Here is a 25,944-nt window from a genome sequence, read left to right as displayed (position 1 = left end):
TCCTGGACAAGAAAGAGATGAGTCCAGGAGCCTGGAGAGGAGTTTGGGAGCCTGGAGAGGGGTCCAGGATCCTGGAGAGGGGTCCAGGAGCCTGGAGAAGAAAGAGAGGAGTCCAGGAGCCTGGACACAAGAGGAGATCAGGATCCTGGACAGGAGTCCAGGAGCCTGGAGAGGAATCCAGGATCCTGGAGAGGAGTCCAGGAGCCTGCAGAGGAGTCCAGGAGCCTGGAGAGGAATCCAGGATCCTGGAGAGGAGTCCAGGAGCCTGCAGAGGAGTCCAGGAGCCTGGAGAGGAATCCAGGATCCTGGAGAGATCAGGATCCTGGCCCCAGCTCGGCACAGCGGAGCTTCCATGGGTTGGACACCATGGCAGCACGGGATGAGCCTCGTCCCCTACTCTGAGCTCTCCCTGAGCTGTCACAGGAGCTTTTCCAGTTTCAGACGCTGCCTGTCCCCAACCCCTGGCAGCTCCCTGGCCGGGACATCGAGCAGCACCTCAGGGGTGGCTCCCAAGCCGCAGCTCCCGGCCCCTCCCGGCCCCTCCCGGCTCATCGCTGTCCCCTGCCAGGGGCGGCAGAAGAACCTGTCAAACCCTCTGCTGGTGGCCAGGTGTGGCTCCTGCCCGGGGCCCGTGGCTGCGGTTGCAGATAGAGCCCGAGAGCCCATCCCGAGCCTCCCGCACATCCCCGCACCGCATCCCCGCCCAGCCCAGCCCGCTCCGGTGGGCGCACAGCGGGGCTTCCCCTCTCCTCCCCGCTCCTCTCATCCCTTTGAAGCTGGAAACGAGAGACACTCCGCTTTCCGCCGCCGATCCCTTCTCGCAGGCCGGCTCGGCGGGGTCGGGCGCGGCCACAAAGCCCCCCATTGTCCCCCGGGGGCGGAGAGTCGGCCGGAGCTCAAAGGCCGGGCGGCCGCTGCCCACCGAGGCCAACAAAAGCATCTTCTGCACCCCCGGGCCGCGGCAGGGGAGGGAGGTGAATGTGGGTTATTGTCACCCTGAGCACCGAGGGACCCGCCGAGGGGATCAAACGGCCCAGGCCGGAGCGGGGTGAGGGGGGACATCCAAAAAAAGCTCTTCTCCCTCTTCAGATCTGCCTTTATCTCCCCTGGCTATCTCCTGGGCTTAGCCCGGGTGTACCTGCTCGCAATTACCTCCCCAAGCCAATCAGGCGCCGAGCACAGCCCTCGGTCCCCTTGACTGGGGTGATTTATAAATGACTCACTGGCTGCTCTGAGAGCAGACCTCTGCACACCTCCAGGGCAGCAGCTCCTGGGCAGCAGCTCCAGAGCAGCAGCTCCAGAGCAGCTCCTGGGCAGCAGTTCCAGGGCAGCAGCTCCAGAGCAGCTCCTGGGCAGCTCCTGGGCAGCTCCTCCTGGGCAGCAGTTCCAGGGCAGCAGTTCCAGGGCAGCAGCTCCAGAGCAGCTCCAGAGCAGCTCCTGGGCAGCTCCTGGGCAGCTCCAGGGCAGCTCCTCCTGGGCAGCAGTTCCAGGGCAGCTCCTCCTGGGCAGCTCCTCCAGGGCAGCTCCTCCAGGGCAGCTCCAGGGCAGCTCCTCCTGGGCAGCAGTTCCAGGGCAGCTCCTCCTGGGCAGCTCCTCCTGGGCAGCTCCTCCTGGGCAGCTCCTGGGCAGCTCCTCCTGGGCAGCTCCTGGGCAGCTCCTCCTGGGCAGCTCCTCCAGGGCAGCTCCTCCAGGGCAGCTCCTGGGCAGCTCCTCCTGGGCAGCTCCTCCAGGGCAGCTCCTCCAGGGCAGCTCCTGGGCAGCTCCTCCTGGGCAGCAGTTCCAGGGCAGCAGCTCCAGAGCAGCTCCTGGGCAGCTCCTCCTGGGCAGCTCCTCCTGCCACATCTGCGTCCCTCTCGCACCATCGGCCCTTCTCCCGAAGCGCAGGTAACTCCAACAATCGGCCTCTTTGTCTGGGTGGGCGTGGGGGATTTACACTCAGCTTGCACAGCCACTGGGTGTGAGGTGCAGTATTTGGAGAACTGCTACTTCTTCTTTCTTTTTTTCCTTTTTTTTCCCTTTTTTCCCCTTTTTTCCCCCTTTTTCCCCCCTTTTTTCCCCTTTTTTTTTCCTTGTTTTCCCTTTTTTCTCCCTTTTTATTTTTTTCCTTCTTTTTTTCTTTTTTTTCTTCTTTTTTTCTTTTTTTTTTTAATTTTAATTTTTTTCTCCCTTCTCCCCCCTTTCTCTTTTCCTCCCTCCTTCCTCCAAGGGGATTTACGGCAGCAGATTTACTCAGGAATTAGCAACACCAACCATCCAGCAGCTTGATTTATTATGAAGAGAGAGGCTGGAAGAGCCAAATATGCGAATTAATTATTGCTAGAATAAATCCTGCCGTCTTATCCCGCCTGGTTCCTGCTGAGACGTGTGGAGGGATTTACCTGATGCAGGACAGGCACCACTGATGGGAAACTCTCGCTTTCCAGAGCCTTGTTATGACCAGAACTTTCTGTGTGTGGGACTGTGGAAAGTGTCGCTGCCCTGAGGATGTTGCAGCCCAAATTGGGTGTTGCACATCCCGGGATAGAGGGAAGGGATGAGGAGCCCAGAGCCTGGAGGTTGGGAAGCACAGGAATCCAACCCAGGAAAGGGAATTTGGCTGTACAGGCAGGTTAGGAGGGAATTTTAAAGCTGGGAATGAGGAGTGCTCACAGACTGAGACCTGTCACACCGTGTGCAGGGTCTCCAGCTCCTCCAGTGCTGTTTCAAGGGATGTTTGGGTCCAATATGAGCAGGCTGCCTCGTGTATAAACAAGAGGAAATATCCCCTCAGTCTTGCTCCATGGTGGAAAACCTCAGCTCCCACAGCTGGGATGCTTTCTGCTCTGCCCTGATAAAATTTGTCCACACCTTATTTGTAAGCAGGCTGAGAGCTGGAGCTGGGGACCTGTCCTTCTTTCCCTCAGAGATAAGTCCCTGCGGTGACATTTGTCCTGGTCACGCAGTGTTTCTGCCCCGGGTCAGAGATTCCCGGTGCAGAAATGCCGTCCCATCCTCCACCTCCGGGACAGGATGGACGGGGTGACCCCAGAGGTGTTTTTCCTTCTCTGAGAGTGGATCCACCGGGGCAGGAGCATGTGGAGGAGTGAGATTTCAGCAGGCATCCCTGATCAGAGCTGCCAGGCGCTGCAGGAACGCTGCAAACTTTTTAATTCCTCTGGATTTGCGCTGCCCGCCTGCTCTTTGAAAGGTCTGTGTCAGAGACACGTGGAGAGCAGAGACTGTGGCGCTGAGGGACAACAAAATCTCATTTCTCCTTCCTTTAAATGCCCTTTCCAGTTCACTCCTGCCTTTTCCAGGGGAAGGGGATGGAGACAGCGCTTCCAGGGACTGGGCTGAGATGCTGGCACTGCTCTGGCACCCTCAGCCAGGGAGGACAGCAGGGCAGGGAAGCTTTTGGAGGAGCAGATGGGGTTTATGGCCATCCCAAAGCACAGCACCCCGGGCCATGTGCCCAATGCCTCGCCCCAGCCGAGCCCTCCCTCACGGAGCTGCGGCGCTGATGCGGCTCCAGCAGCAATGGAGGGTTGGGGTGGGGTTGGGGACGAGTGGGTAAATCAAACAAACCCCAGGAAAAGTGGGTCCAACCTGGGCTTTGTGCAGGGCAGATCCCCCGTGCCCACAGCAAAGCGCAGGAGCCGAGCTGCTGAATCAAAACATTTCACTTAATAAACACCCTGGGAGCCAAACACTTTGGCTTCACCCTCAGTAGCTGGCAGATGCCTGCAGATTTTATTATTCTGGTTCCCAGTCACAGAGCTAGTTTGGTTAGAAACTCGTGTGAAGTGGTACATCAAACATTGGCACCGGCCCAGCTCCCGCAGCACAAGAGCTCTGCCCGCTGCCTGCGCTGGGCTGGGTCACTCACAATGAGAACAGGGCCATCTGCCTTATGGAAATCACCTATTTAACACTCCAAATATGGGATCTGAACAGAAAGAAAACATTGATTTAGTGCCTGCTGTTCTGTGGGAATGGGGGAATGGGACGGCAGCTCCCGGGGGATGAGGGGCAGCTCAGGGCAGCGGGGTGGGAGGTGGGAGCTGGAGGGAAGCAGAGATGTCTCCTCCCGGTCCCTGTGGCACGGGATCCATCCCATGCCTGCCCAAAATCCATCAGAGCCCCCTAGCACCTCCTCTCACCCCCTTCTCCCTCTGGCTTTTATTCCACCAGCCATCACGGTGGTTCCTCGTGGAAAACCAAAGTTCTGACTGAACTTTATGGATTCTGGCATTTTGCCTTTTCTGAGGAGTGGATATTTTTCATTACTGATTCATATGCTCTTCTGGTGTCTTCCTCTTCTGTTTCTGATGGGTAAAGGTTAAGAAAAGGTTAAAGCCCAGGGACAAATGTGTGTGCCCAGTGCTCCACGACCCTTGCTCCCCTGACCCTGCTTCTTCCCCCTCCCCAGATTACTGGGAATGATTTTTTTCCCCCCAAAATACCAGGAATGTGGGACTGTGGATGTGTCTTTGTCACCGCCAGCTTTTCTTCCTGAATCACTTGTAGGTGAAGGCTGGGGCCATCCAGAGCCAAAGGTAAAACAAAACTAAATCAACCAAATTTTAAGTGTGGAAAAGAATTTGTGCCCAAATGGCCCGGCTGAAGCCCCTGGGGTCCCTTGGTGGTGAGTTCCTGGTGTTGTCCATCAGCTGGACTCGGTCCTGGCACGTTCCCAGTGCCAAGAGGTTGCAGGGAGTGACCGGGGAGGGCGGGGGCGAATCCGCCGGTGCCCGATGGCAGAGGTGAATTATACAACATCTCCTGAAATACCTGAGCTGAGGTGAATAATACAACATCTCCTGAAATACCTGAGCTGAGGTGAATAATACAACATCTCCTGAAATACCTGAGCTGAGGTGAATAATACAACATCTCCTGAAATACCTGAGCTGAGGGAGCCACAGCAGGAACCTCCCTCTCCTCCTGCCTGGGCGCTGGGGTGTGCGGCAGGAGGGTGAGGGACAGTTCAGTCCAGGGGAGCAGCCGGTGCCGCAGAGCCTGGCACGGCCACATCTGGCACTGCCACATCTGGCACTGCCACACCTGGTGCTGCAGAGCCTGGCACTGCCACATCTGGCACTGCCACATCTGGTGCTGCGGAGCCCGGCACTGCCACATCTGGCACCGCCACATCTGGCACTGCCACATCTGGTGCTGCGGAGCCCGGCACTGCCACATCTGGCACCGCCACATCTGGCACGGCCACATCTGGCACTGCCACACCTGGTGCTGCAGAGCCTGGCACGGCCACACCTGGCACCACCACACCTGGCACGGCCACACCTGGCACCTCCACATCTGGCACTGCCACATCTGGCACTGCCACACCTGGTGCTGCAGAGCCTGGCACTGCCACATCTGGCACTGCCACATCTGGCACTGCCACATCTGGCACCTCCACATCTGGCACGGCCACATCTGGCACGGCCACACCTGGTGCTGCAGAGCCTGGCACGGCCACACCTGGCACCACCACATCTGGCACTTCCACATCTGGCACGGCCACACCTGGCACGGCCACATCTGGCACTGCCACACCTGGCACCACAAGACCAGCACCTGTGCCATGCAGGTCTCAGGGAGGACCTGGTGGCTTCCCTGCTGACCTTGCAGGACCTGGGCCCTTTCCCCGCGTTGCCCCAGGGCTGCTGTGGCACCTGCGGCCGCAGCCGGGCCGATGTGGAGCTGAAGGCTCCGGTCCAGGGGCACAGGAGTCAAGACCTTGTCCTGGTGTTGCAACCAAACCCTTGCACCTGTGCCTGTGCTCTCCTGGTCCGGGGGATAGGGGGGAGCTGCTTTTATGGCCCTTTCTTGGGCAATGGTGCCGGGAGGGGGTGTTTTGGATGGAGATTCACACGGGATTGGGAAAAGGTTGGACCTCTGAACCCAGTGTTGAAGCAAACAGCACACAGGGCTGGGTGTGCCTTGCACAAGAGGAATGGGGATGGAGAGGGGCAGGCAAAGGTGGAAGCGTTATTTCATTCAAGAGCACTGATTTTTAATCCTTAAAATTCAGAAGCAGCTGGTTGAATGGGACATTCATTCCTTGAATCCAGTTTGGGATCAGTTTGGGGCCATGTATCACGCCTAAGGCAGGGATCAGATGGTTCTCTCACCAAATTTTGACTCATTCCTTGGACTGGAGCTCCTGTTCTGTGCCTACGTCAGCGCAGGAAAGTGGCTTTGTGCCCATGGCTCCTATCAGCCGCAGCCAGGAACCTCAATGTGACTTTCCTCTTCCCAAGCACAGCTATCACCAGCACGGGGACAGCAGATAAGAGCTCAGTGAGGGTGTTTGCAGGACGAACTCTGGGAGAAAAGGTCCGTGCCTGGCATGCACAGCCTGCTTTGGGACTGGCAGGGCTGGGATCAGCCAGGTCTGGACTGAGGGGACACTCGTGACCAACACTGGTCACCCACACCACCTTGCTGGAGCAGGGCAGTTCTGCTCTCATGTGCTCCAAGTATCACATCCCATTTGTGTACTCAGCAAGGTCAGATTGAACATTTCAGAGCATCACCCACTGCAGGAATGGGCTGCCTGAAAACCTGTGAGCACCTGGAGCTCCTCTCCCAGACCCTGTCCCTTATTTCCATGCTCACACTGGAGGACAGATGTTGAAGAACCTGGTCCCAGCAATGCAGCAGCTGGCTGGCACTCCGCTCTCCCCTCCTCACTCGGGGATTGCTCCGGGCTCCTGCCCCAGCTGCAGGGTTTAAAGCAGCTCTGCAGCTTGCCGTGGGCTCACCCCACCAGCTCCGGGCCAGCTGCCTTTGCCTTTTGTTCAAGGAGCAGCCACGCAGCTCCTCGTGCTCTTTAATTCCCAAATCTCAGAGGTTTAAGCTGCTGTTTGATCTAGGGCAAGGCCGTGATAAGCCAAGTCAAGAACTTGACTCTGTCCGAGACGCTGACATCACAGCCTGTTTGTTTAAGATGGAATTTAATCATGGGGATATTTTCTCCTCTATACCTGCTCTGTTTATTATTTTTTCCTGATTGCCAGCACTTTCTCTCAGCGGGGAAAATTCATTAAAGAGCTGGGATTTAATTGGTGGCAGAAGGATGGAGATCAGAGAGACCACCAGGAACTCGGGTGGGTTCATCAGCTCTCAGAGGCTGTTGCTGAGTCTGGACCTACAAAATACTCACCAGGCAGAACTGGAAATTTCAAGCAGAGCTGTGGGGCTGGGAGAAAGGCTGGGGACAGCCTGGGGAACACGGGAAATGTGGAAAAACCATCAGGGAAGAGCCCAGGACACCGATCAGTTCCATGATCCGAAGGCAAAGCTGGTCCTTGCTCTCGGAGGGGAATCTCCAGGGGAAAAGGAGCAGCAGGGATGCCCTGCAGAGGGCACTGGGTCAGGCACCTGGCACTGCAGGAAGAGGGATGGGTCTCCTCTCTGCTCCAAAGCCCTGGGCTGGGGTCTCTCCCGAGCCCTGGGTGTGCAGATCAGAGCTGGAATCACAAACAGCCCAGGGCCGGGGCAGTTTTACAGCAGAGTGCTCCAGATGGCCCCTGTGATCTCTAAAGGAGTGGGGTTGATGACCTCCCTTTCTCGACCCATTAGCTGCTATTTGCATAATGATGCTGCTGACCTAAATTCTCCCCAAAGTTTCGGCTCCCTGCATCATCCTTTCCTTCCTGCCCTGCTCTGCTACAATCTCCTGCTCTCCTCCGCCCCAAGGTGTCAGCCAGGGCTCTCTCCAGCCCTGTGGAAGGACATTTTGCTCGTCCCAGACTCGATGTCAAGGTGTGCCCTGACTTTCAGCAGCGCCCGGAGAGGGGAGGGGAGGTTCTGGCACGTTCAGATCAGCTCTCAGCAACCTGGATGTTGTTTCTGGATACATTCTCCTGCCTGAATCACCGGCTTTTTCCACCCCCTCTTCTCCTCCTGTGTTGGGCAATGACCCACTTAGATACACGCCAAAACACAAATAATTACCGAGATCCTCGTTTTATACCTGACCACTTCCTCCCTCCCCTCCCAGCCCGGCCAGTTCGGGGTGATTCTCCCCTCTCCCCAGGCATCTCTGGGCACGGTGAAAAAAGGGAGCTCATCTTCCTTTTGGTGAGACCCAGATACCGGGCAGGACTGGTCTGCCGGGATGTTTTGGCATCTTCATCACTGCCATGAGTTAGCAACAGTTATCTCCCCGAGCATCACTTCCTAGAGGAACCCGGGCGCTCACCCGCGGCCAGCGAGGATTGGGAATGCTGTGGAATTCTGGAGAGGATTGGGAATGCTGTGGAATTCTGGAGAGGATTGGGAATGCTGTGGGATGCTGGAGAGGCTGGGAATGCTGTGGGATGCTGTGGGATGCTGTGGAATGCTGGAGAGGATTGGGAATGCTGTGGAATTCTGGAGAGGATTGGGAATGCTGTGGAATTCTGGAGAGGATTGGGAATGCTGTGGAATGCTGGAGAGGATTGGGAATGCTGTGGAATTCTGGAGAGGATTGGGGATGCTGTGGGATGCTGGAGAGGTTGGGAATGCTGTGGAATTCTGGAGAGGTTGGGAATGCTGTGGGATGCTGGAGAGGTTGGGAATGATGTGGAATGCTGGAGAGGCTGGGAATGCTGTGGAATGCTGGAGAGGATTGGGAATGCTGTGGGATGCTGTGGGATGCTGGGAATGCTGTGGAATGCTGTGGAATTCTGGAGAGGCTGGGAATGCTGTGGGATGCTGGAGAGGCTGGGAATGATGTGGAATTCTGGAGAGGCTGGGAATGCTGTGGAATTCTGGAGAGGCTGGGAATGCTGTGGAATTCTGGAGAGGCTGGGAATGCTGTGGGATGCTGGAGAGGCTGGGAATGCTGTGGGATGCTGTGGGATGCTGGACAGGCTGGGAATGCTGTGGGATGCTGGAGAGGATTGGGAATGCTGTGGGATGCTGGACAGGCTGGGAATGCTGTGGGATGCTGGACAGGCTGGGAATGCTGTGGGATGCTGGAGAGGCTGGGACTGCCATGGGATGCTGGACAGGCTGGGAATGCTGTGGGATGCTGGAGAGGATTGGGAATGCTGTGGGATGCTGGACAGGCTGGGAATGCTGTGGGATGCTGGACAGGCTGGGAATGCTGTGGAAAGCTGGAGAGGCTGGGAATTGCGGCAGGAGCAGCTGCCATGGGATCCAGCCCTCCATCCCAGTATCAACCACCTTTCCCAGCCTGGCAGAGCCTTGCCAGCCCCACGGACGGTGAAACCCGGCCATGGGAAAGGTCAAGCGCCTCGCCCGAGGCTAAAAGGCACTCCCGGAGCCGGGATTAACCCCCCTGCCCGCCTGCCAGGCTATCCGGGTCCCTTGGCAGCGCTCATTAGCATCGCTCATTAGCATCGCTCATTAGCAGCATCACCTCGGAAGAGCTGGGAAAGCTCCCGGGGAGCCGCAGCAGCCCCTGGAGCTGGGAGAAGCCACTCCCAGGACCTGCCTCTCCGCCACGGGGAAACTATTTAGGGTGGAGAAGCTCGGGGAGGGCTCCAGACGCTGGAGGTGTCCGCTCTGTTATACCGCAGGTGGGGCCAACTCCAGCCACATTCTTGGCTTTGCTGTTTCTGTTCTTTTTTTTTTTTTAATTTATTACTTTTTTTTTTTATTATTTATTTTGGGAAAAATCCAAATGATCCAGAGATGAGCCAGGCCAGGCCTCGCTATGCCATCGAGCGTCCTGCCTACTCCGTCAGCCTCTTCGACGAGGAGTTCGAGAAGAAAACCAGAACTTATCCCATCGGGGAGAAACTGAGAAACCTCTTCAGGTACCAGGGAATGCTGTAGGACATAAACCAGGTTTAGTCGGGAATTGGGGGGTTATAATTGAGTTCTGGGAATACAGATCCCATTTTTATCCTGGGGAACCAGATCTTGGGGGGTTTGATGGATGAAAGGCGTGGGAGAAATGCAAATTGGGATGGAGAAAATGAAATTGGTGGCTCTTTCCTCAGCAGAACAGTTTGCACTGAGTGCAGCTGGGATTTGGGGTCCTGTTTTCTAAGGTTTCTTTTTTTTTTAATAGTGGAAAAAGCACAATTGATGATGTAGGGATGCGCGGATTATTTTTTTTTTAAGCTTTCCAGCTGGGATTTCCTTTTCTCAGCTTTCTGACTGAAACCAACAGCACCTTAAAGAAAGGCTTATAATTATGCAAATAAAGGTTAATAACCCTGCTGATCACTTTCTTGGAAATCTATCTCCATTCCTCAGAAAAAGGAAGGCAATAATAGGAAATAAGAGGAAAGAGAGGGCTCTGTGAGGGAGAAAGGTTGAGACATTCCTGGGAAGATCCTTCCTTACTTCATTTGCTTCTTTGCTTTTATTTTTTTATCTCTTCCAGATGTTCAGCCTCCAGGTTCAAGCTCACCCTCCTCTGCCTGTTCCCAATACTGGCCTGGCTTCCCAAGTACAAAATCAAGGATTACATCCTGCCCGATGTGCTCGGCGGGCTCAGTGCGGGGACAATCCAAGTGCCACAAGGTGAGGATCGTCACTCCCGGGGTGTCCAAGAGGGAATAACACCTCCCCAGCTGGGCTGAAGCTCTGCAGGTGATGCTGATGCCCAGCTGGGACGGGGTTTTGTGTTTTCCTGATCACCCCAAGCTCTGCCTCCAGCCTGGCGGTCTCTGGAATTCCCTGTTTGTGTTTTGCAGGGATGGCCTTCGCCCTCCTGGCCAATCTGCCTCCTGTCAACGGGCTCTACTCCTCCTTCTTCCCCCTGCTCCCCTACTTCTTCCTCGGGGGCATCCATCAGATGGTGCCAGGTGAGGAACTGTCTGCACAGGACAGTGAAACGCTGGCTGGCAATGCTGGCGTGTCCCAGAACGGGACGTTGGCTCTTTGTGGGATCGCTGATTCTGCAGGGTGTCACCCCAATGTCCCTGTGGGGCTGGGGCTGGGCTGAGGGACTGGTTCTGCACAGCCCAGGAGCCGTCCAGGCCAGGGCTCTCCCCAGAGGGAGCTCCTCACCTCCCTGTGCTGCCCGCAGGGACTTTTGCTGTCATCAGCATCATTGTTGGCAACGTCTGCAACGAGCTGGCCCCGGAGTCGGACTTCCAGTACTTCAACCACACCACCAACCAGACCAGTGTCAACACCAGGGCCCTGGAGGCGGCCAGGCTGGAGATCTCAGCCACCCTGGCCTGCCTGACAGCCGTCATACAGGTGAGGACTCTGCTGTGTCCCTGAGCCACGTGAGAGCCAAGCTCTCCCTGGAGCACAGATGTTGCTGGCAGGTGCTGGAAGAGGCCTCGCTTCTGGCTGGGTGATGCCTCAAAATAGAGATTTATTGATCTTGGGGTGGAATTCTCCATGTGGGCAATCCAGGAATGGCAGCCTCAGCCCTCCTGTCCCCATCCCTGCTGCGGGACACCCCTGCCATGGGTGGGAGAGCCCCCTCGGGGCTGGCACTGCTCTGACCAGCGCTCCTCTGTGCCACCCTAGCTGTGCCTGGGCTTCCTGCAGTTCGGCTTCGTGGCCATCTACCTGTCCGAGTCCTTCATCAGGGGCTTCATGACGGCGGCAGGGCTGCAGATCCTCATCTCCGTGCTCAAGTACGTCTTCGGCTTGACGGTCCCGTCTTACACCGGGCCCTTAGCTATCGTCTACGTAAGTGGGGGCTCTGCACAGCGACCTTCCCCCCCAGCACCGCCACCCTGCCGGGGAAACGGGCCCCAGGAGACCAGGGAAGGGTGGAGGGAAGGGGAATCCCCGCCCCAGCACAGCCAGGCTGCTGCTGTGCTCCCTGCCCGGCGTTATCTGAGCCCTGTCCGCGTGGTTTTAATGAGGAATCGTGAGATGGGAGCGGGATCTGGTGGGGGATGTGAGCTGTGGTGCTTTACAGCAAGAGTCTTGCAGAGCTGGTAGCAACAGGAACGTTTCCTCTGAGCAGGTTTGGCCATTCCTGGGATTTCCTGCATCTTCTGTGGATGCATCCTGTGCTGATGCAGCCAGAACTGCATCAAATCAGCAGCACAGGCCCAGGGCTGGGGGCTGATCCCTCAGCAGAGGGTTTTTAGCTCTGCTCACAGAGTGTTGATTGTGGTAACGAGTGCTGTCCGTTGTTCTGTCCTTGCTGTCCAGGCTTCCTGTGACCCCTTCCCCTCTTCTCTCCCCTCCAGACATTCATTGACATCTGTAAAGGTCTGCCCCAAACCAACCTGGCCTCCCTGGTCTACGCCTTGGCCAGTGCTGTGCTCCTGATCGTTGTCAAGGAGCTCAACCTCAAGTACATGAAGAAGATCCGGATGCCCATCCCGATGGAGATCATCATCGTAAGTGACACCTGGGCTGTCCCTGGAGCCTCCCCTCACCCCAGGACACCACACAGAGCATCTCCACGGCGAATGTGACGCGTGGTTTGGGCTCAGAAGCTGGGCCATGCCCGTGCTCATCCCTGCGCTGCAGCCTGGTGATGCTGAGGGTGAAGAACACAACCCCTGTTGTTCTGGGACTGTTCTGGCCTTCCCCAGCCCAAACTCGGTGCTGGTTTTACTCTCTCAGCCCAGCAGGGTTAATGCTCTGAGCCAGCTCAGCTCTTCCTGCTCTTTATTCCTTCAGGTGATCGTTGCCACCGCGGTCTCCGGCAGCTTCAACATGCCCGACAAGTACGGGATGCCAATAGTGGGGAAGATCAGCATGGGGTAAGTGCTTGTGCAGGTCTGATTCACCTTCCAGACGGTTTTCCTTCTTCCTCCTCCTCCTGCAGCCTGGAAAACACCTCACTCTTCCCTGCTGCACCAGAATCCCCTTCCAGGAGTGAGTGTTCCCTGTGACACAATCCCCTGGAGTGTGGGTGCGGATTCTGTCACTGCTGAATGCTCCAGCTCCCTGTCCCCCCGCCCCAGCCCCTGGCCAGCGCTGTCACAGCTCCTCTCCTGTGCTCTGAGTGCAGGTTCCCACAGCCCACCCTGCCCCTGGTGAGCAAGTGGAAGGACATGGTGGGCACGGCTTTCTCGCTGGCCATCGTGGGCTACGTGATCAACCTGGCCATGGGGAGGACCCTGGCAGCCAAGCACGGCTACGACGTGGACCCCAACCAGGTATGGCTGGGGCTGGGGCAGCCAGGGGCTGCTCCCTTTGCTCTCAGGCGTGAAGGGAAGAGCTCAGACGTGCTCGGCTCAAAGCGGACGTGCTGCTCCCGCGGAGGCTCCGTGGCTTTGTGCCATGTGGGGGGCGAAAGGAGGCGGCACAGCCCCGTCCCGTGGGCTGGAGAGGGGCTGGGAAAGGGAAAGGAGCTTTAGGCTGGGCTCTCTGCCTTGCTCCCCCTCCAGACTCAGTGTTTTGGCAGCTCGCTGAAGCACGGTGAGGTGCGTGCATGTCTCAGGGAGCAGAGAAAGACCTGGATTCCTGGTGTGTCACCTGGATACTGTGAGAGGCAGGACATGAAATAATCCTCTTTTGTCATCCCTGGCACAGTGGCAGCTTTCAACAGCAGCCACACATTCCACATGGAGCCCTGCCCTGAGTGTGTCAACAGATGACAACGTGTTTATGTGGAATTGTGCTTCCAGGTTTCCCTGCTGCACCAGAGCTTATCCCAGATCTTACTGGAAGGAAAGAGTCTGGGATGCACTGCAGGGGAGCCAGAGCCTGCCCTGGCCACACAAACCGGACTCAGAGCCCTGCCCTGTTGCCGTGTGTCAGCAGGAAGGGCAGCTGTCCTTTCTGATGGACATTCTCCACATCTCCACAGGAAATGCTGGCCCTGGGCTGCAGCAACTTCTTTGGATCTTTCTTCAAAATCCACGTGATCTGCTGTGCTCTCTCTGTCACCCTCGCCGTGGATGGGGCAGGAGCGAAATCCCAAGTTAGTTCCTCCTCCTCCTCCTCCTCCTCCTCCTCCTCCTCTTCCTCCTCCTCCTCTCCACATTCCCTCCGGAGCACAAGGTGCTGTAGCTGCCCCGTGCTGCCAGCCTGACTGTGCAGCTCTGGAGAAGTCTCACACACAAGTGCTTCAGGCTGCTGCTGCTGTTACAGCAGAATTTCCTCCCTCCCCAAGCCCGTTTTGGCCCCTGGTTTGGCTCTCTGGGCTGGGCACAGCAGCAGAGCTGTCGATCTGCACTCCCACTCTGGCTCCCGAGCAGCGAGGGGAGTTTGGGGTTATCTGTGAGATCTGCAAACCCCTGCCTGTTTTCAGAGGCAAACATCCTCTCCCATAAAACGCTGCAGTGCCCAGTCGTGCCCCTGGCTACACCCAGGCGAGCTTTGGGAAGCCCTGATATTTGCAGAAGTGACTCTCTTTCCTCTTTGCAGGTGGCGAGTTTCTTTGTGGCTCTGGTGGTCATGGTGACAATGCTGTCCCTGGGAATCTACCTGGAGCCTCTTCCAAAGGTAACACAAACATCTGTGCAGGCAGAGCCATTGCAACACCCGCTCTCCACACCCAAACACGGGCACAGCCTCGCTCCAAAAAACCCCGATGCAAACGGCAGCACGGGACGGTTTGTTCCTGGCCTGGGGACCTGTCTGCACGGGCTGTCTGCAGTCACAGAACCACAGAATTCCAGGCTGGTTTGGGTTGGAAAGGACCTTAAACCTCACCCCTGCCATGGGCAGTGATACCTTTCACTATTCCAGGCTGTCTGCAGTCACAGAATCACACAATTCCAGGCTGGTTTGGGTTGGAAAGGACCTCAAACCTCACCCCTGCCATGGGCAGTGATGTCTTTCACTATTCCAGGCTGTCTGCAGTCACAGAATCACACAATTCCAGGCTGGTTTGGGTTGGAAGGAACCTCAAACCTCACCCCTGCCATGGGCAGTGATACCTTTCACTATTCCAGGCTGTCTGCAGTCACAGAATCACAAAATTCCAGGCTGGACTGGGTTGGAAAGGACCTTAAATCTCACTCCTGCCATGGGCAGTGATGTCTTTCATTATTCCAGGCTGTCTGCAGTCACAGAATCACACAATTCCAGGCTGGTTTGGGTTGGAAAGGAACCTCAAACCTCACTCCTGCCATGGGCAGTGATGCCTTTCACTATTCCAGGCTGTCTGCAGTCACAGAATCACAGAATTCCAGGCTGGTTTGGGTTGGAAAGGACCTTAAACCTCACCCCTGCCATGGGCAGTGATGTCTTTCATTATTCCAGGCTGTCTGCAGTCACAGAATCACAGAATTCCAGGCTGGATTGGGATGGAAGGGACCTCAAACCTCACTCCTGCAGTGATACCTTTCATTTTTCCAGGTTGCTCCAAGCCCTGTCCAAGCTGGCCTTGGGCAGGGATGGAGCAGCCACAATTTCTCTGAGCAAATGTAAATTCCAGTGAAAGAATCACCCAAATGACCCTGCTCAGGTCCAAGTGAGATCTTTGTGAGCATCCCTCTTGTGATGGGACTGGCCCAAGGCAGGCAGAGGCTGCAGGAAAGCATCCACTGCCAAACGTGGCACATCCTGACCCCATTCCCTGTCCTCCACAGTCTGTGCTGGGAGCCCTCATCGCCGTGAACCTGAAAAACTCCCTCAAGCAGCTGGCTGACCCCTTCTACCTGTGGAAGAAGAGCAAACTGGACTGTGTGAGTGCCTGGGGTGGTGGGAGGCATCACCTGGCCAGGGCAGGATGAGCAGGACAAACCCCAAAAAATCTTTTGTGGGGTTTTGGGGGTGCAAGTCCCTTGCAGGTGCTGGGTTTGGCTCTCCTGGGGAGATGGTGCTCCTGTCCTGCCCAGCTGAGCACGCTGCTGCTCACAGCACATATCAGAGCAGCCTGAACTCTTACCTGCTGTGTTTAAATGCCAATCAAGTGCGGAGCCTGTTTGCCCAGAACTAGCCAAACCGGCCCTGCTCAATATCTGGGAGTCATGACTTAAAAACTCACACAATGGCCCTCCAGGGTGAGGAGAGCCCTTCGGCGTGATAAGGACTCCAGGCTCTGGTTGATGTATAAACCCAGGCAGGGGGTGGCGGGGGAGTGGGAACGGAATTTGGAAATGTCTGACACAAAAAGACGGTGTTTGAACAGGACTCCCACGGCTGAGTGCCGTGTGTGGACACTGAGCCAATATCCTGTCAGGGCCTGACAAACCCCCTTATCGGGGCAATCACGAGTCCAGAGGGGCTGGCCCGAGCTGGGAAGAGCTTTCCCAAAATCCTGCTCAAACAGGTGCTGGGGTTATCAATCTGGGCACATCTCTGCTGCTGTGGGGTGAGAGGGGAGGTCTGTGGGCTCTGGAAGTTCAGCTCAGGGCAGGGGAAGCTGCTGTCCCTTTACCAGAGCACAGATGGACCCCACAGGCTTCAGAGACCCCAAAAATCTGACATCTGAGCTTGGACTGAGTGGAGATGGATGGTGCTGCCCAAGGAACATCCTGGCAGATGCCAATGGTGTGAACGGGATTTCCCCTGACCTTAATCTCCTTGGAATCTGAACTAGATTCAATGTCCTGTCCCAAAATGGGGAGCACCATTCCTGGGTGATGTCAGACCATTGGTGTTCATCACCTGAATGCTGCTTGTGTTTCAGGACAGCTAATTCCAGCTAATTCTAACGAAGCCTGGAGGGATGGATGGATGATGGATGATGGATGATGGATGATGGATGATGGATGGATGATGGATGGATGGATGGATGATGGATGGATGATGGATGATGGATGATGGATGGATGGATGATGGATGGATGGATGATGGATGGATGATGGATGATGGATGATGGATGGATGATGGATGGATGGATGGATGATGGATGGATGGATGGATGATGGATGATGGATGGATGGATGATGGATGATGGATGGATGATGGATGGATGATGGATGATGGATGATGGATGGATGATGGATGGATGATGGATGATGGATGATGGATGGATGGATGATGGATGGATGGATGGATGGATGATGGATGGATGATGGATGATGGATGATGGATGATGGATGATGGATGGATGATGGATGATGGATGATGGATGGATGGATGGAGGGATGGATGGATGGATGGATGGATGGATGGATGATGGATGGATGATGGATGATGGATGGATGATGGATGGATGATGGATGGATGGATGATGGATGGATGATGGATGATGGATGGATGATGGATGGATGATGGATGATGGATGGATGATGGATGGATGATGGATGATGGATGGATGATGGATGGATGATGGATGGATGATGGATGGATGATGGATGATGGATGATGGATGATGGATGGATGATGGATGATGGATGATGGATGGATGATGGATGGATGGATGATGGATGATGGATGGATGATGGATGGATGATGGATGGATGATGGATGGATGATGGATGATGGATGGATGATGGATGGATGATGGATGGATGGATGATGGATGGATGGATGATGGATGATGGATGGATGATGGATGGATGATGGATGGATGGATGGATGATGGATGGATGATGGATGATGGATGGATGATGGATGGATGGATGATGGATGATGGATGATGGATGGATGATGGATGATGGATGATGGATGGATGATGGACGATGGATGATGGATGATGGATGGATGGATGGATGATGGATGGATGGATGGATGAATGGATGGATGATGGATGGATGATGGATGGATGATGGATGATGGATGATGGATGGATGATGGATGGATGATGGATGATGGATGATGGATGGATGATGGATGGATGGATGGATGGATGGATGGATGATGGATGATGGATGGATGGATGGATGATGGATGGATGATGGATGATGGATGATGGATGGATGATGGATGGATGATGGATGATGGATGATGGATGATGGATGGATGATGGATGGATGATGGATGGATGGATGGATGATGGATGATGGATGGATGATGGATGGATGATGGATGATGGATGATGGATGGATGATGGATGGATGGATGATGGATGGATGATGGATGGATGGATGGATGATGGATGATGGATGATGGATGATGGATGATGGATGATGGATGATGGATGGATGGATGATGGATGGATGCATGGATGCATGGATGCATGGATGGATGGATGGACGGATGGAAGCTCTTCCCTGCCATTTATACACAAAATCAATATAAATTAATATATTGAAGTCACCAAGTTACCTTTACCCATACACCCAAGGTCAAAGTTAATTTTTATTAATCTTGAGGACGGGATTAAAACAACCTGATACTGATTTTCACAGGGGATGTTTAAACTCAGGACTGATTTCACATGGAGTGAAATGTTTGAGTGCCAACACAAAAAATGACTCTGAGCTGGAGCGGGGCAGGTTTTGGTCTCCTCTGTCACACTTGGCCACCAAATCCTCTCTGTGTTCAGGCCGTTTCTAGCAGGTGCTCAGGCAGGATTCAGGGAGATGATTCCTGTTTTTTTCTGAGCTGCTCTGACTGACAGCAGGAGCTGCTCGTGGCGGGAGCAGGGAGCAGCAGGTGGTGGGATCTGCAGGAGCCCTTTCCTGACGAGCCAGGCCGATCCTTTTCGGATGGAACGAGCAGAGCGGGCGCTTGAGCAGCCGTGGAGAAACACTCCGGCTGCTCAGACGGCTGAAAAGAAACTGGGGCTCCTGGCAAACTCCCCAGCAAGGATGGCTCACTCTGAAACACGCAGCAAACTGCAGCATCACAACAGCTGCAGAATTCAGGCTTTGGCCTACTCATGTTGAGCCTGGGAGGGTTTGAGAGTCTGGGATAGGAGCACAGAGACATTTTTTCATCTGTTTTTTCCCATCCATTTCCCCATCCCTTTTTTTTCCCCCATCCCTTTTTTTTTCCCATCCCTTTTTTTTCCCATCCCTTTTTATCCCCATCCCTTTTTATCCCCATCCCTTTTTATCCCCATCCCCTTTTTTTCCCCATCCATTTTTTCCCCATCCATTTATTTTTTCCCATCCCCTTTTTTCCCATCCCTTTTTCCCATCCCCTTTTTTCCCCATCCCTTTTTTTCCCCATCCCTTTTTTTCCCCATCCATTTTTTTCCCCATCCATTTATTTTTTCCCATCACTTCTTTTTTCCCATCCCTTTTTTCCCATCCCCTTTTTTCCCCCATCCCTTTTTTTTCCCCATCCCTTTTTTTTCCCCATCCCTTTTTTCCATCCATTTTTCCCAATCCGCTTTTTGCATCTTTTTTTTCATCCGTGTTTTCCCATCCATGTTTCCCCATCCATTTTTTCCCATCCGTTTTTCCATCCATTTTTTCCCATCCATGTTTACCCATCCATTTTTTCCCCTCCATTTTTTTCCCTCCATTTTTTCCCCTCCCTTTTTCCATCCGCTTTTCCGGTTTTCCATCCATTTTCCCATCCGTTTTTCCCATCCCAGCCCTCCAGCCCATGTTTCTAGCCATGTTTCAAACCATCAGCCGCTCTCTTCTCTCCCCTCCTCTCCCTGCAGCTGGTCTGGCTCGTGAGTTTCCTCTCCGCTTTCTTCCTGAGCCTCCCCTACGGCGTGGCGGTGGGCGTGGGATTCTCCGTGCTCGTTGTGGTTTTCCACACCCAGTTGTAAGTACCTGACAGCCTGGAGAACCACGGGAGATCTCCCAGGGGCACAAGGAGGGACAGGTGATTTTTCCAGGAGCGACCTCTGGCCCGCGGAACGCGCGGCAGGAGCCCCGGGGAGCGCAGGTGTCCTGCCCGGAATGCGCAAACAGGAACGGCAGGCGCCGATTTCGCGCCCGCATTCCCGCTCTGTGCACATCCCAGGGCAAGGGGAAACCTCCAGGAATTTGCTTGGCCCCACACAGTTCCTGTTGGAGTCTGAGATACAGACTGTGTGCCCTTGTTTTTAGTGTTTAGTTCTGGGATTCAAGGGAACACTGAATTTCATATTATATGAAATTCATGAGCATGTTTTCATAGTGATACATGAAAACAAATGCTAAAGTTAGATAAGAAAGGTAGGTGTGTAAATTAGAAAGTTTCTTAAATCACTGGGTGAAGAAAATAGTTTAGAGAACAAGAGACAAGATGGAGGATTTAGGGTGTTGTCTCTTGTCTTTCTTCTTTCTTCTTCATGTTCTTCTCCTAAAGGTTTTTGGGTAATAGTGAGTGATTGGATAGAAAATGCCACAGCGCATCACAGAGGTGATGGGTCATTGGGTCATTAAGAAAAATAATATACGTGTCTATTGTTAATTGGGTAAAAATAAGTATAAAGATAAAAGAACTGCGTATTTCGGGGCCATTTTGTGTATCAGACATGAAGTGAGCCACAAGGCCTTGTTTGTACCATCAGAAGAAAGAAATGTTCCAAATTGCAAAGATTAACCTTGTAACCAGCCTGGAGAGACCTGGTAAGTTTTGTAAGGATCCTTCAATAAACACCAGAAACAAGATTCTAATGAGCTTGAGAGTTTACTTCGAATCATAAAGACTGAGATAAGTAGAACTCCCCACGAGGGAGGATCCCAGAAGAATTCAGCCCAGAGAAGGCTGGGAAACTAGAGAAAAGCTGTATCTACAGAGAATTCAGCCCAAAGAAGGCTGGGAGACTAGAGAAAAGTTGTATCTACAGAGAATTCAGCCCAGAGAAGGCTAGGAGACTAGAGAAAAGTTGTATCTACAGAGAATTCAGCCCAGAGAAGGCTAGGAGACTAGAGAAAAGTTGTATCTACAGAGAATTCAGCCCAAAGAAGGCTGGGAGACTAGAGAAAAGTTGTATTCACAGAGAACTGAGCCCAAAGGAAGCAAAGAAAAAGAAAGAGAGATTACAGTTCCCAGCACCAAGTCCTGCGAGCCCTGTCTGGGTGCTGGGCCCTGGTGTGAGGTCGTCACGCCGCTTTTAATCCATCAAAAGCCTTTATTGGTATTTCCCAGTCTGGCTCCTCAAAATACAAACCCTTTTTTAAATTTTTTTAAATTTTTTTTTGCCCTCTAGACTCTGCAGGGATGAAATGTAAGAGTTTTCACAAAGCAAATGTTCAGATCCTGGGATGGAATGTGAAGCAGTTTTCTTTCCCCTAATGCTGATCCCTTCTTTTCTGCAGCCGCAACGGCTCTGCCCTGGGCCAGGTGACTTCCACTGACATCTACAAGAACCCCAAAACATACAACAAGGTGAGCTGAAGATAAAACATCCTCAGAGAAAATGCTGTTCCTTGCCACCGGTGCCCAGGCTTGCTCTGAGCTCTTGTCTCTGGTGCAGGTCCATGAAATTAATGGGATTAAAATCGTCACCTACTGCTCGCCGCTGTATTTCGCCAACTCAGAGATATTCCGGGAGAAAATTATAGCCAAGGTGAGCAATTCTTTAATAAATCCCTGCCTGAAGCCAATCCCAAGCTGCCCTTGCTCTCTCCTGTGTTGCTGCAGGGGGGTAATTGAGCCGTGGGTGATCATGAACGATGGTCACATCCATCCTCTGCTCCTCAGTCCTCCTCTCCCTGATCCTCAGGGCTGTTTGCAGAGCTCATTTCAGAGGTTGTGCCCCAATCCTGGCAGCTTCCTCCTCCAAGCTCTGCCAAAACAGGGGCATTCTGCTGTTCCAAGTCTGTCCCTGCACGTTCCCCGAGTTCCAGGAGATGTTTGGATCAGGATCAGCCCACCCCAGAGCACAGCTGGGAAATTCCAGGGAAGGAACAGCAGCTCCTGACTCTTGGAATGGGATTTTTAAAGAAAAATCTCTCTTTCCCACAGACAGGGGTGGATCCTGGCAAGGTGTACTTGGCCAGGAGGAAGTTTGTGAAACAGCAGGCAAAGGGCACAGCACAACCACCAGCGAAGCTCCCGAAATTCCTGCTGAAGGAGAGCAAGGTAACTCAGCTCCCCAATTCCCAAAAATGTCCCCATATCCATGAGTACGACCCCGAGTCCCCATCAGACAGCTCCTCTTGATATGGGATTTTCTGCACTGTTTTGCTGGCCACAGGAAACACAGGAAACATTTCATTTCCCACCTCTCATCCCCTCTCCTCCCCACCTACGTCTCCATTCCTCCCCAAACTTTAAGGTGTAGGAAAACTGGGAAAATGGGAGCAGGGGAGCTGGAGAGGAGGCTGGAATGAACAATCTGCAGAAAGCAGCCAACTCTGGCCTCTTTCTGTGGGGATGTGTCAGCACTTCAGCCCCAAGGTGTCCTTTCAAAGCCCGTCTCAGTCACCCCGTTTGTTTTGCAATGCTGAGCAGTTTCAAAACAAACAGGTTATGTAAATTATCCTAAATCCAGCCCAAGGGACAGCCAGGCTGGAGTTAGTCCAGACTAAAACACTTCATGTCGGTGGGTAGAGGTGTAGTTACCTGCCAGGACCTCCCCTGTGCCCTGCCCTGACTCTGCCTCTCTGCTGTGCCGCAGACCTTGTCCTTGCAAGAGCTCCAGAAGGACTTTGAGAGCGCCTCTCCAACAGACACCAACAACAACCAGACCACTGCTAACGGTGCCAGCATCTCCTACATCACATTCCACCCTCCTGCCCAGGGGGCTGGGCTGGGGCAGAGCCCCGGGGAGCTGGGCAGCAGCAGCAGCACCTTCACCGACCCCGTGCTGACAGCACCGCCCTACATCAGCTTCCACACCATCATCCTGGACATGAGCGGGGTGTGTTTTGTGGACCTGATGGGCACAAAAGCGCTCAGCAAGGTTAGTTCTGTACTGCCAACGCTGCTGGGCAGCAGGGAGCTTCTGCTGTCTCACATAAAGGTGGTTTTGTGCCTCAGTTGTGTGGCTTTTCTCCTCCTGCGTGCCTGATTTTCTCCTTCAGCCCCAGCCCTGATAAAAGACTTTATGCATAAACACAAAGCTGGAGCAGCAGTGTTTTTAATCCTCTCTCTCCCATCTCATCCCTTCCAGTTGTGTTCCAGTTACCAGAAGATTGGGATTAAAGTCTTCTTGGCAAACGTGCATGGTAAGAATCCCCAAAAAAACACATTTCCATGGGTTCTTGCCCCATTTCTGAGCTCCTGATAAACAGCAGATCTTTTTCTGCTCTTTATTCAAACTGTGAGATGCCAATCCTTTGCTGGGCCAGGCCAGAACAGATAAAAGGAGAAAACAGAAGAAAGAAAAGAAAATCACTTTTCTCTGAGTGTGAAATCAGTGCTTTCATTTGGGAAGTGATAAGGCTGGAACATCTCCACACTCAGCATGCAGAAAAACCCCACACCCATTTCTGCTGCAAAGCTGCTTCTTCTGAGCCTTGCCTTAGCTCAGAGGACCCCAGCAGCCACAAACACCTCCAGAATTCCTCCTCTGCTTTCCTCCTCGTTCAGCTCTCTCCTTTCTCCAGCCCAGGTGTACAATGACATCAGCACAGGGGGAGTCTTTGAGGAAGGAGGCCTGGACCGAAGTCACATCTTCCTGACCATCCACGATGCTGTTTTGTTTGCACTGGCCAGCATCAGAGAATTTGTCCACCCTCCCATCTTGGAAGAGGTAAATTTGCCCCCCCAGCCCACAGGATTCTCCTGTTTGGCTTCCAGGTTGCATCAATGGAAGAATAACAAATTGCTACTGCACCTAATGAAGCTTCTTGTTTATCTCAAGTGGTAAACGTCTAAATCCTGCAAAATATTTAATATTCCAGTTGTCATGTACGGGCTGAGCACCTTGTGATGGAATGGAATTGTGATGGAATGGATTTCCATGGGAATTCATAAGTGTCAGTGTTTTACACACACCCTCAGCTGAGAGATGAGTGTTGTCCCAGCCTGGAGGAGCCAGAAGAGCTGTTCCAGCTCTGTGCCCTCAGTTTGGTGCTGGCTGAAACAGGCAAAGGCAGAGTTTGGCCCTCAGTGATGAAGAAAAGCTCAGCTGGAACAGCCCCGGCATCCAGGAATGCCCCATTGGTGGGAGGAGAAGAGGAGGAATTCTGAGGCTGGAGGCACAGTGTGGCTCTGGGAACAGGGGATGGTTTATTGTGTGCCAGCTGGAGCTGGCACCAGCAGCACCAGTTATCTCCCCAGGACCAGTTAAGGTATCTGCTATCAAAGCAGAGCGATAGGCAAACACCAGCCCAGTCACAGCAGATAAACTGTCCTAATCCTGGAGCAGGATTCCTTCTGTTCCTCTTCTCCTGGGCATTTCCCTCGGGGTGTGTGTCACCTTTTAGGCCTGGCTTAGTCATTGTTTTCATCCCTTTTGTCCCTGCTGATTTGTGGACTCGACTCTTCCCTGCACAGAGGCAGACCCAGACAGAGCTCTCCATCTATGATGAATCTGTGGACGAGAGCAGTGCAGAGTACAAGAACCTGGAGGAGGTGAGTTGTAGTTCCAGGGGTCCCTGCAGCCATGGGGAGGAGGCAGAAATCAGAATTTCCACTTGGAATTGCTTAGATGGGAAATCATCTGAAAGTAACTGCAGTGTTTGGGGAAGTTAACTGCAAATAAAATTATAAATCCCTGCCTTGAGGAGCTCTGGAAGGCATCGGGATGAGGAGCAGGTAGGTGACCCCACAGAGGAACCCTTCAATCGTTCTGCAGCTCAGGGTCAGTCACACCTGTGGGGAACTTGGAGAACCATGACTGAAAGAAAAGGAAATGGGTGAAGATTTTCAGCACAGGCTTTGTGAATGCTGCAGAGATTTTACAGCCTTGGGAGGAGCTGGGCTGGCCTTGCCCGTGCTGTCCGTGGCCAGCTGGAGACACGGAGGGCAAGCAGGGGCTGTGGGTGTGACAATGCCACCGAGCTGTGCCCTGCCACCAGCCCTGACCCCGCTCATCCTCTGTGCCCTTCAGGAGATGTTTGGAAGCATGTTCCACTCCGAGAGCCAGACAGCTCTGTGAGCACAGCCAGCAGCAGGAAAACCCTCCAGAACAGGCTCCTCTCTCCCACTGGAGACCTCTGCTTCTACCTGGGGATACACAGCGGCTCTGCAGAGAGGCCATCACCCTCCAGAGCTGCCAGATCCCTCTCTCCTCCCTGCTTTCCCTCGGAGCAGAGGGCTCTGGAGCAGGAGCAGCCTGGGGAAGCTCGGGAGATGCCATCTCAGGGACTGCAGAAGAGGAGCTCGGCTCAGGGGATGTTCAGCCACCCCTTCATCCCCCACCATCCTTCTGCCCACGCTGGAATTGCATCATCTGGGCATCCTGATCCCTCCCTTTCCCCGAGGAAGTGAAATTCAAAGCTGAAAAGCCTTTTTGGGGCTCGGCTCCACGAGGTGTAGCACTGCAGCTCTGCCAGGTGCTGCTGCTCTCTGCTGTGCACCCCGAATTTCTGCAGCCCTCTGCAGCCTCTGCCTCTCCTCTTCTGCATCCCAGCATCCCAAAAAACACTGCCTCGAACCAGAGCTCTATTTCTGACACCCCAAAGGCCTCAGGACTCTCTCAGCAGGGCTGAATTCTGAAATAACATGATTTTTTTTTCCTTACTAGGACAGGCTTGTACTCAGAAATAAGACTTCCTCTTTACATTCAGGTTGTCCTGCCTGCTTGGTGGGTTGAGCACATGAAAATAGACTTTTAAAATATTTGAAAATGCTGTTTCTATTTTAATACTCTAAAAAAAAATATTACAAATATATAAGCAAGCTTTAGTGTACGGTTTTGAAGTACACAGATATTATTGAGCTGATTGCTGAAGGCTTCCTGGGAAGAGAATGTGAGGCTTTCCTGCAGCTCCCAGATGTCTCATTTTTAAGGAAAATAGAACTTCTTCAACCATCCTTGCTAGACAGTCACTAAAGGAAACAACAGCAGCCCCCTGCCAGTTTGGTTTTATGTAACATCTCAATAACCAAGTCACCATTTCTCTACCTCAATTTCTGATTATGTGGTGCAGGAGAGAGTAATAAAACCAAAGGAGGGCAGAAAACCCCACTAGCTGATGCTTATTACTCATTTTAATATTAAACAACAGTGGTTTCTCCAGAAATCCCCGTGTATATCTTGTTTTACGAGGTAAAATCAAGAGATTAAGCCTCTTGAATTATCCTTGAGGGTGATTCCTCATGTCCTTTTGTAATGCCTGAGTGCTCCTCCTAAAAAGTGCTAATTTTGAAAGAAAGGCAAAACAGAGATAGGTGCAGAGCAACAAGAAACTGCCCTGATCAATATTTTTGCGTCTCACATTAAAAGAG

General features: G+C 53.5%; 1 protein-coding gene across 3 annotated transcripts; it reads left to right on the top strand.

The window, feature by feature from the left end:
- The first annotated feature begins 1,816 nt into the window (after positions 1–1,816).
- Positions 1,817–25,901, top strand: SLC26A9 (solute carrier family 26 member 9). Of its 3 annotated transcripts, none has more exons than XM_058855687.1 (21): positions 1,817–1,884; positions 9,629–9,755; positions 10,331–10,470; positions 10,644–10,754; positions 10,979–11,154; positions 11,434–11,598; positions 12,111–12,263; positions 12,550–12,632; positions 12,884–13,031; positions 13,685–13,798; positions 14,245–14,322; positions 15,414–15,509; positions 19,331–19,437; positions 20,922–20,991; positions 21,080–21,172; positions 21,571–21,687; positions 22,226–22,510; positions 22,721–22,775; positions 23,157–23,302; positions 24,049–24,126; positions 24,605–25,901. In XM_058855687.1, exons 2-21 carry the CDS (start codon positions 9,631–9,633, stop codon positions 24,650–24,652), a joined length of 2,388 nt encoding a protein of 795 aa, XP_058711670.1. In that variant the 5' UTR covers positions 1,817–1,884; positions 9,629–9,630; the 3' UTR covers positions 24,653–25,901. The 3 variants fall into 3 exon arrangements, with proteins under 3 accessions (XP_058711670.1, XP_058711669.1, XP_058711671.1); XM_058855686.1 differs by lacking the exon at positions 1,817–1,884 and adding an exon at positions 9,473–9,515; XM_058855688.1 differs by lacking the exon at positions 1,817–1,884 and having other exon boundaries at positions 9,617–9,755; positions 11,434–11,543.
- Positions 25,902–25,944: the final 43 nt, after the last annotated feature.

The sequence above is a fragment of the Poecile atricapillus genome, chromosome 23 (assembly GCF_030490865.1).
Source record: "Poecile atricapillus isolate bPoeAtr1 chromosome 23, bPoeAtr1.hap1, whole genome shotgun sequence".
Classification (NCBI taxonomy): Eukaryota; Metazoa; Chordata; class Aves; order Passeriformes; family Paridae; genus Poecile; species Poecile atricapillus.
This window is presented reverse-complemented; position numbering and strand designations above follow the sequence as displayed.

Bases quoted from the DNA above. Each gene is read 5' to 3' on its own strand.
- SLC26A9 (XM_058855687.1), top strand. From the start codon at position 9,631: ATGAGCCAGGCCAGGCCTCGCTATGCCATCGAGCGTCCTGCCTACTCC. The intron at 10,471-10,643 runs GTGAGGATCGTC...TGTGTTTTGCAG, and splicing joins GACAATCCAAGTGCCACAAG to GGATGGCCTTCGCCCTCCTG. The intron at 13,799-14,244 runs GTTAGTTCCTCC...TCCTCTTTGCAG, and splicing joins GGGCAGGAGCGAAATCCCAA to GTGGCGAGTTTCTTTGTGGC.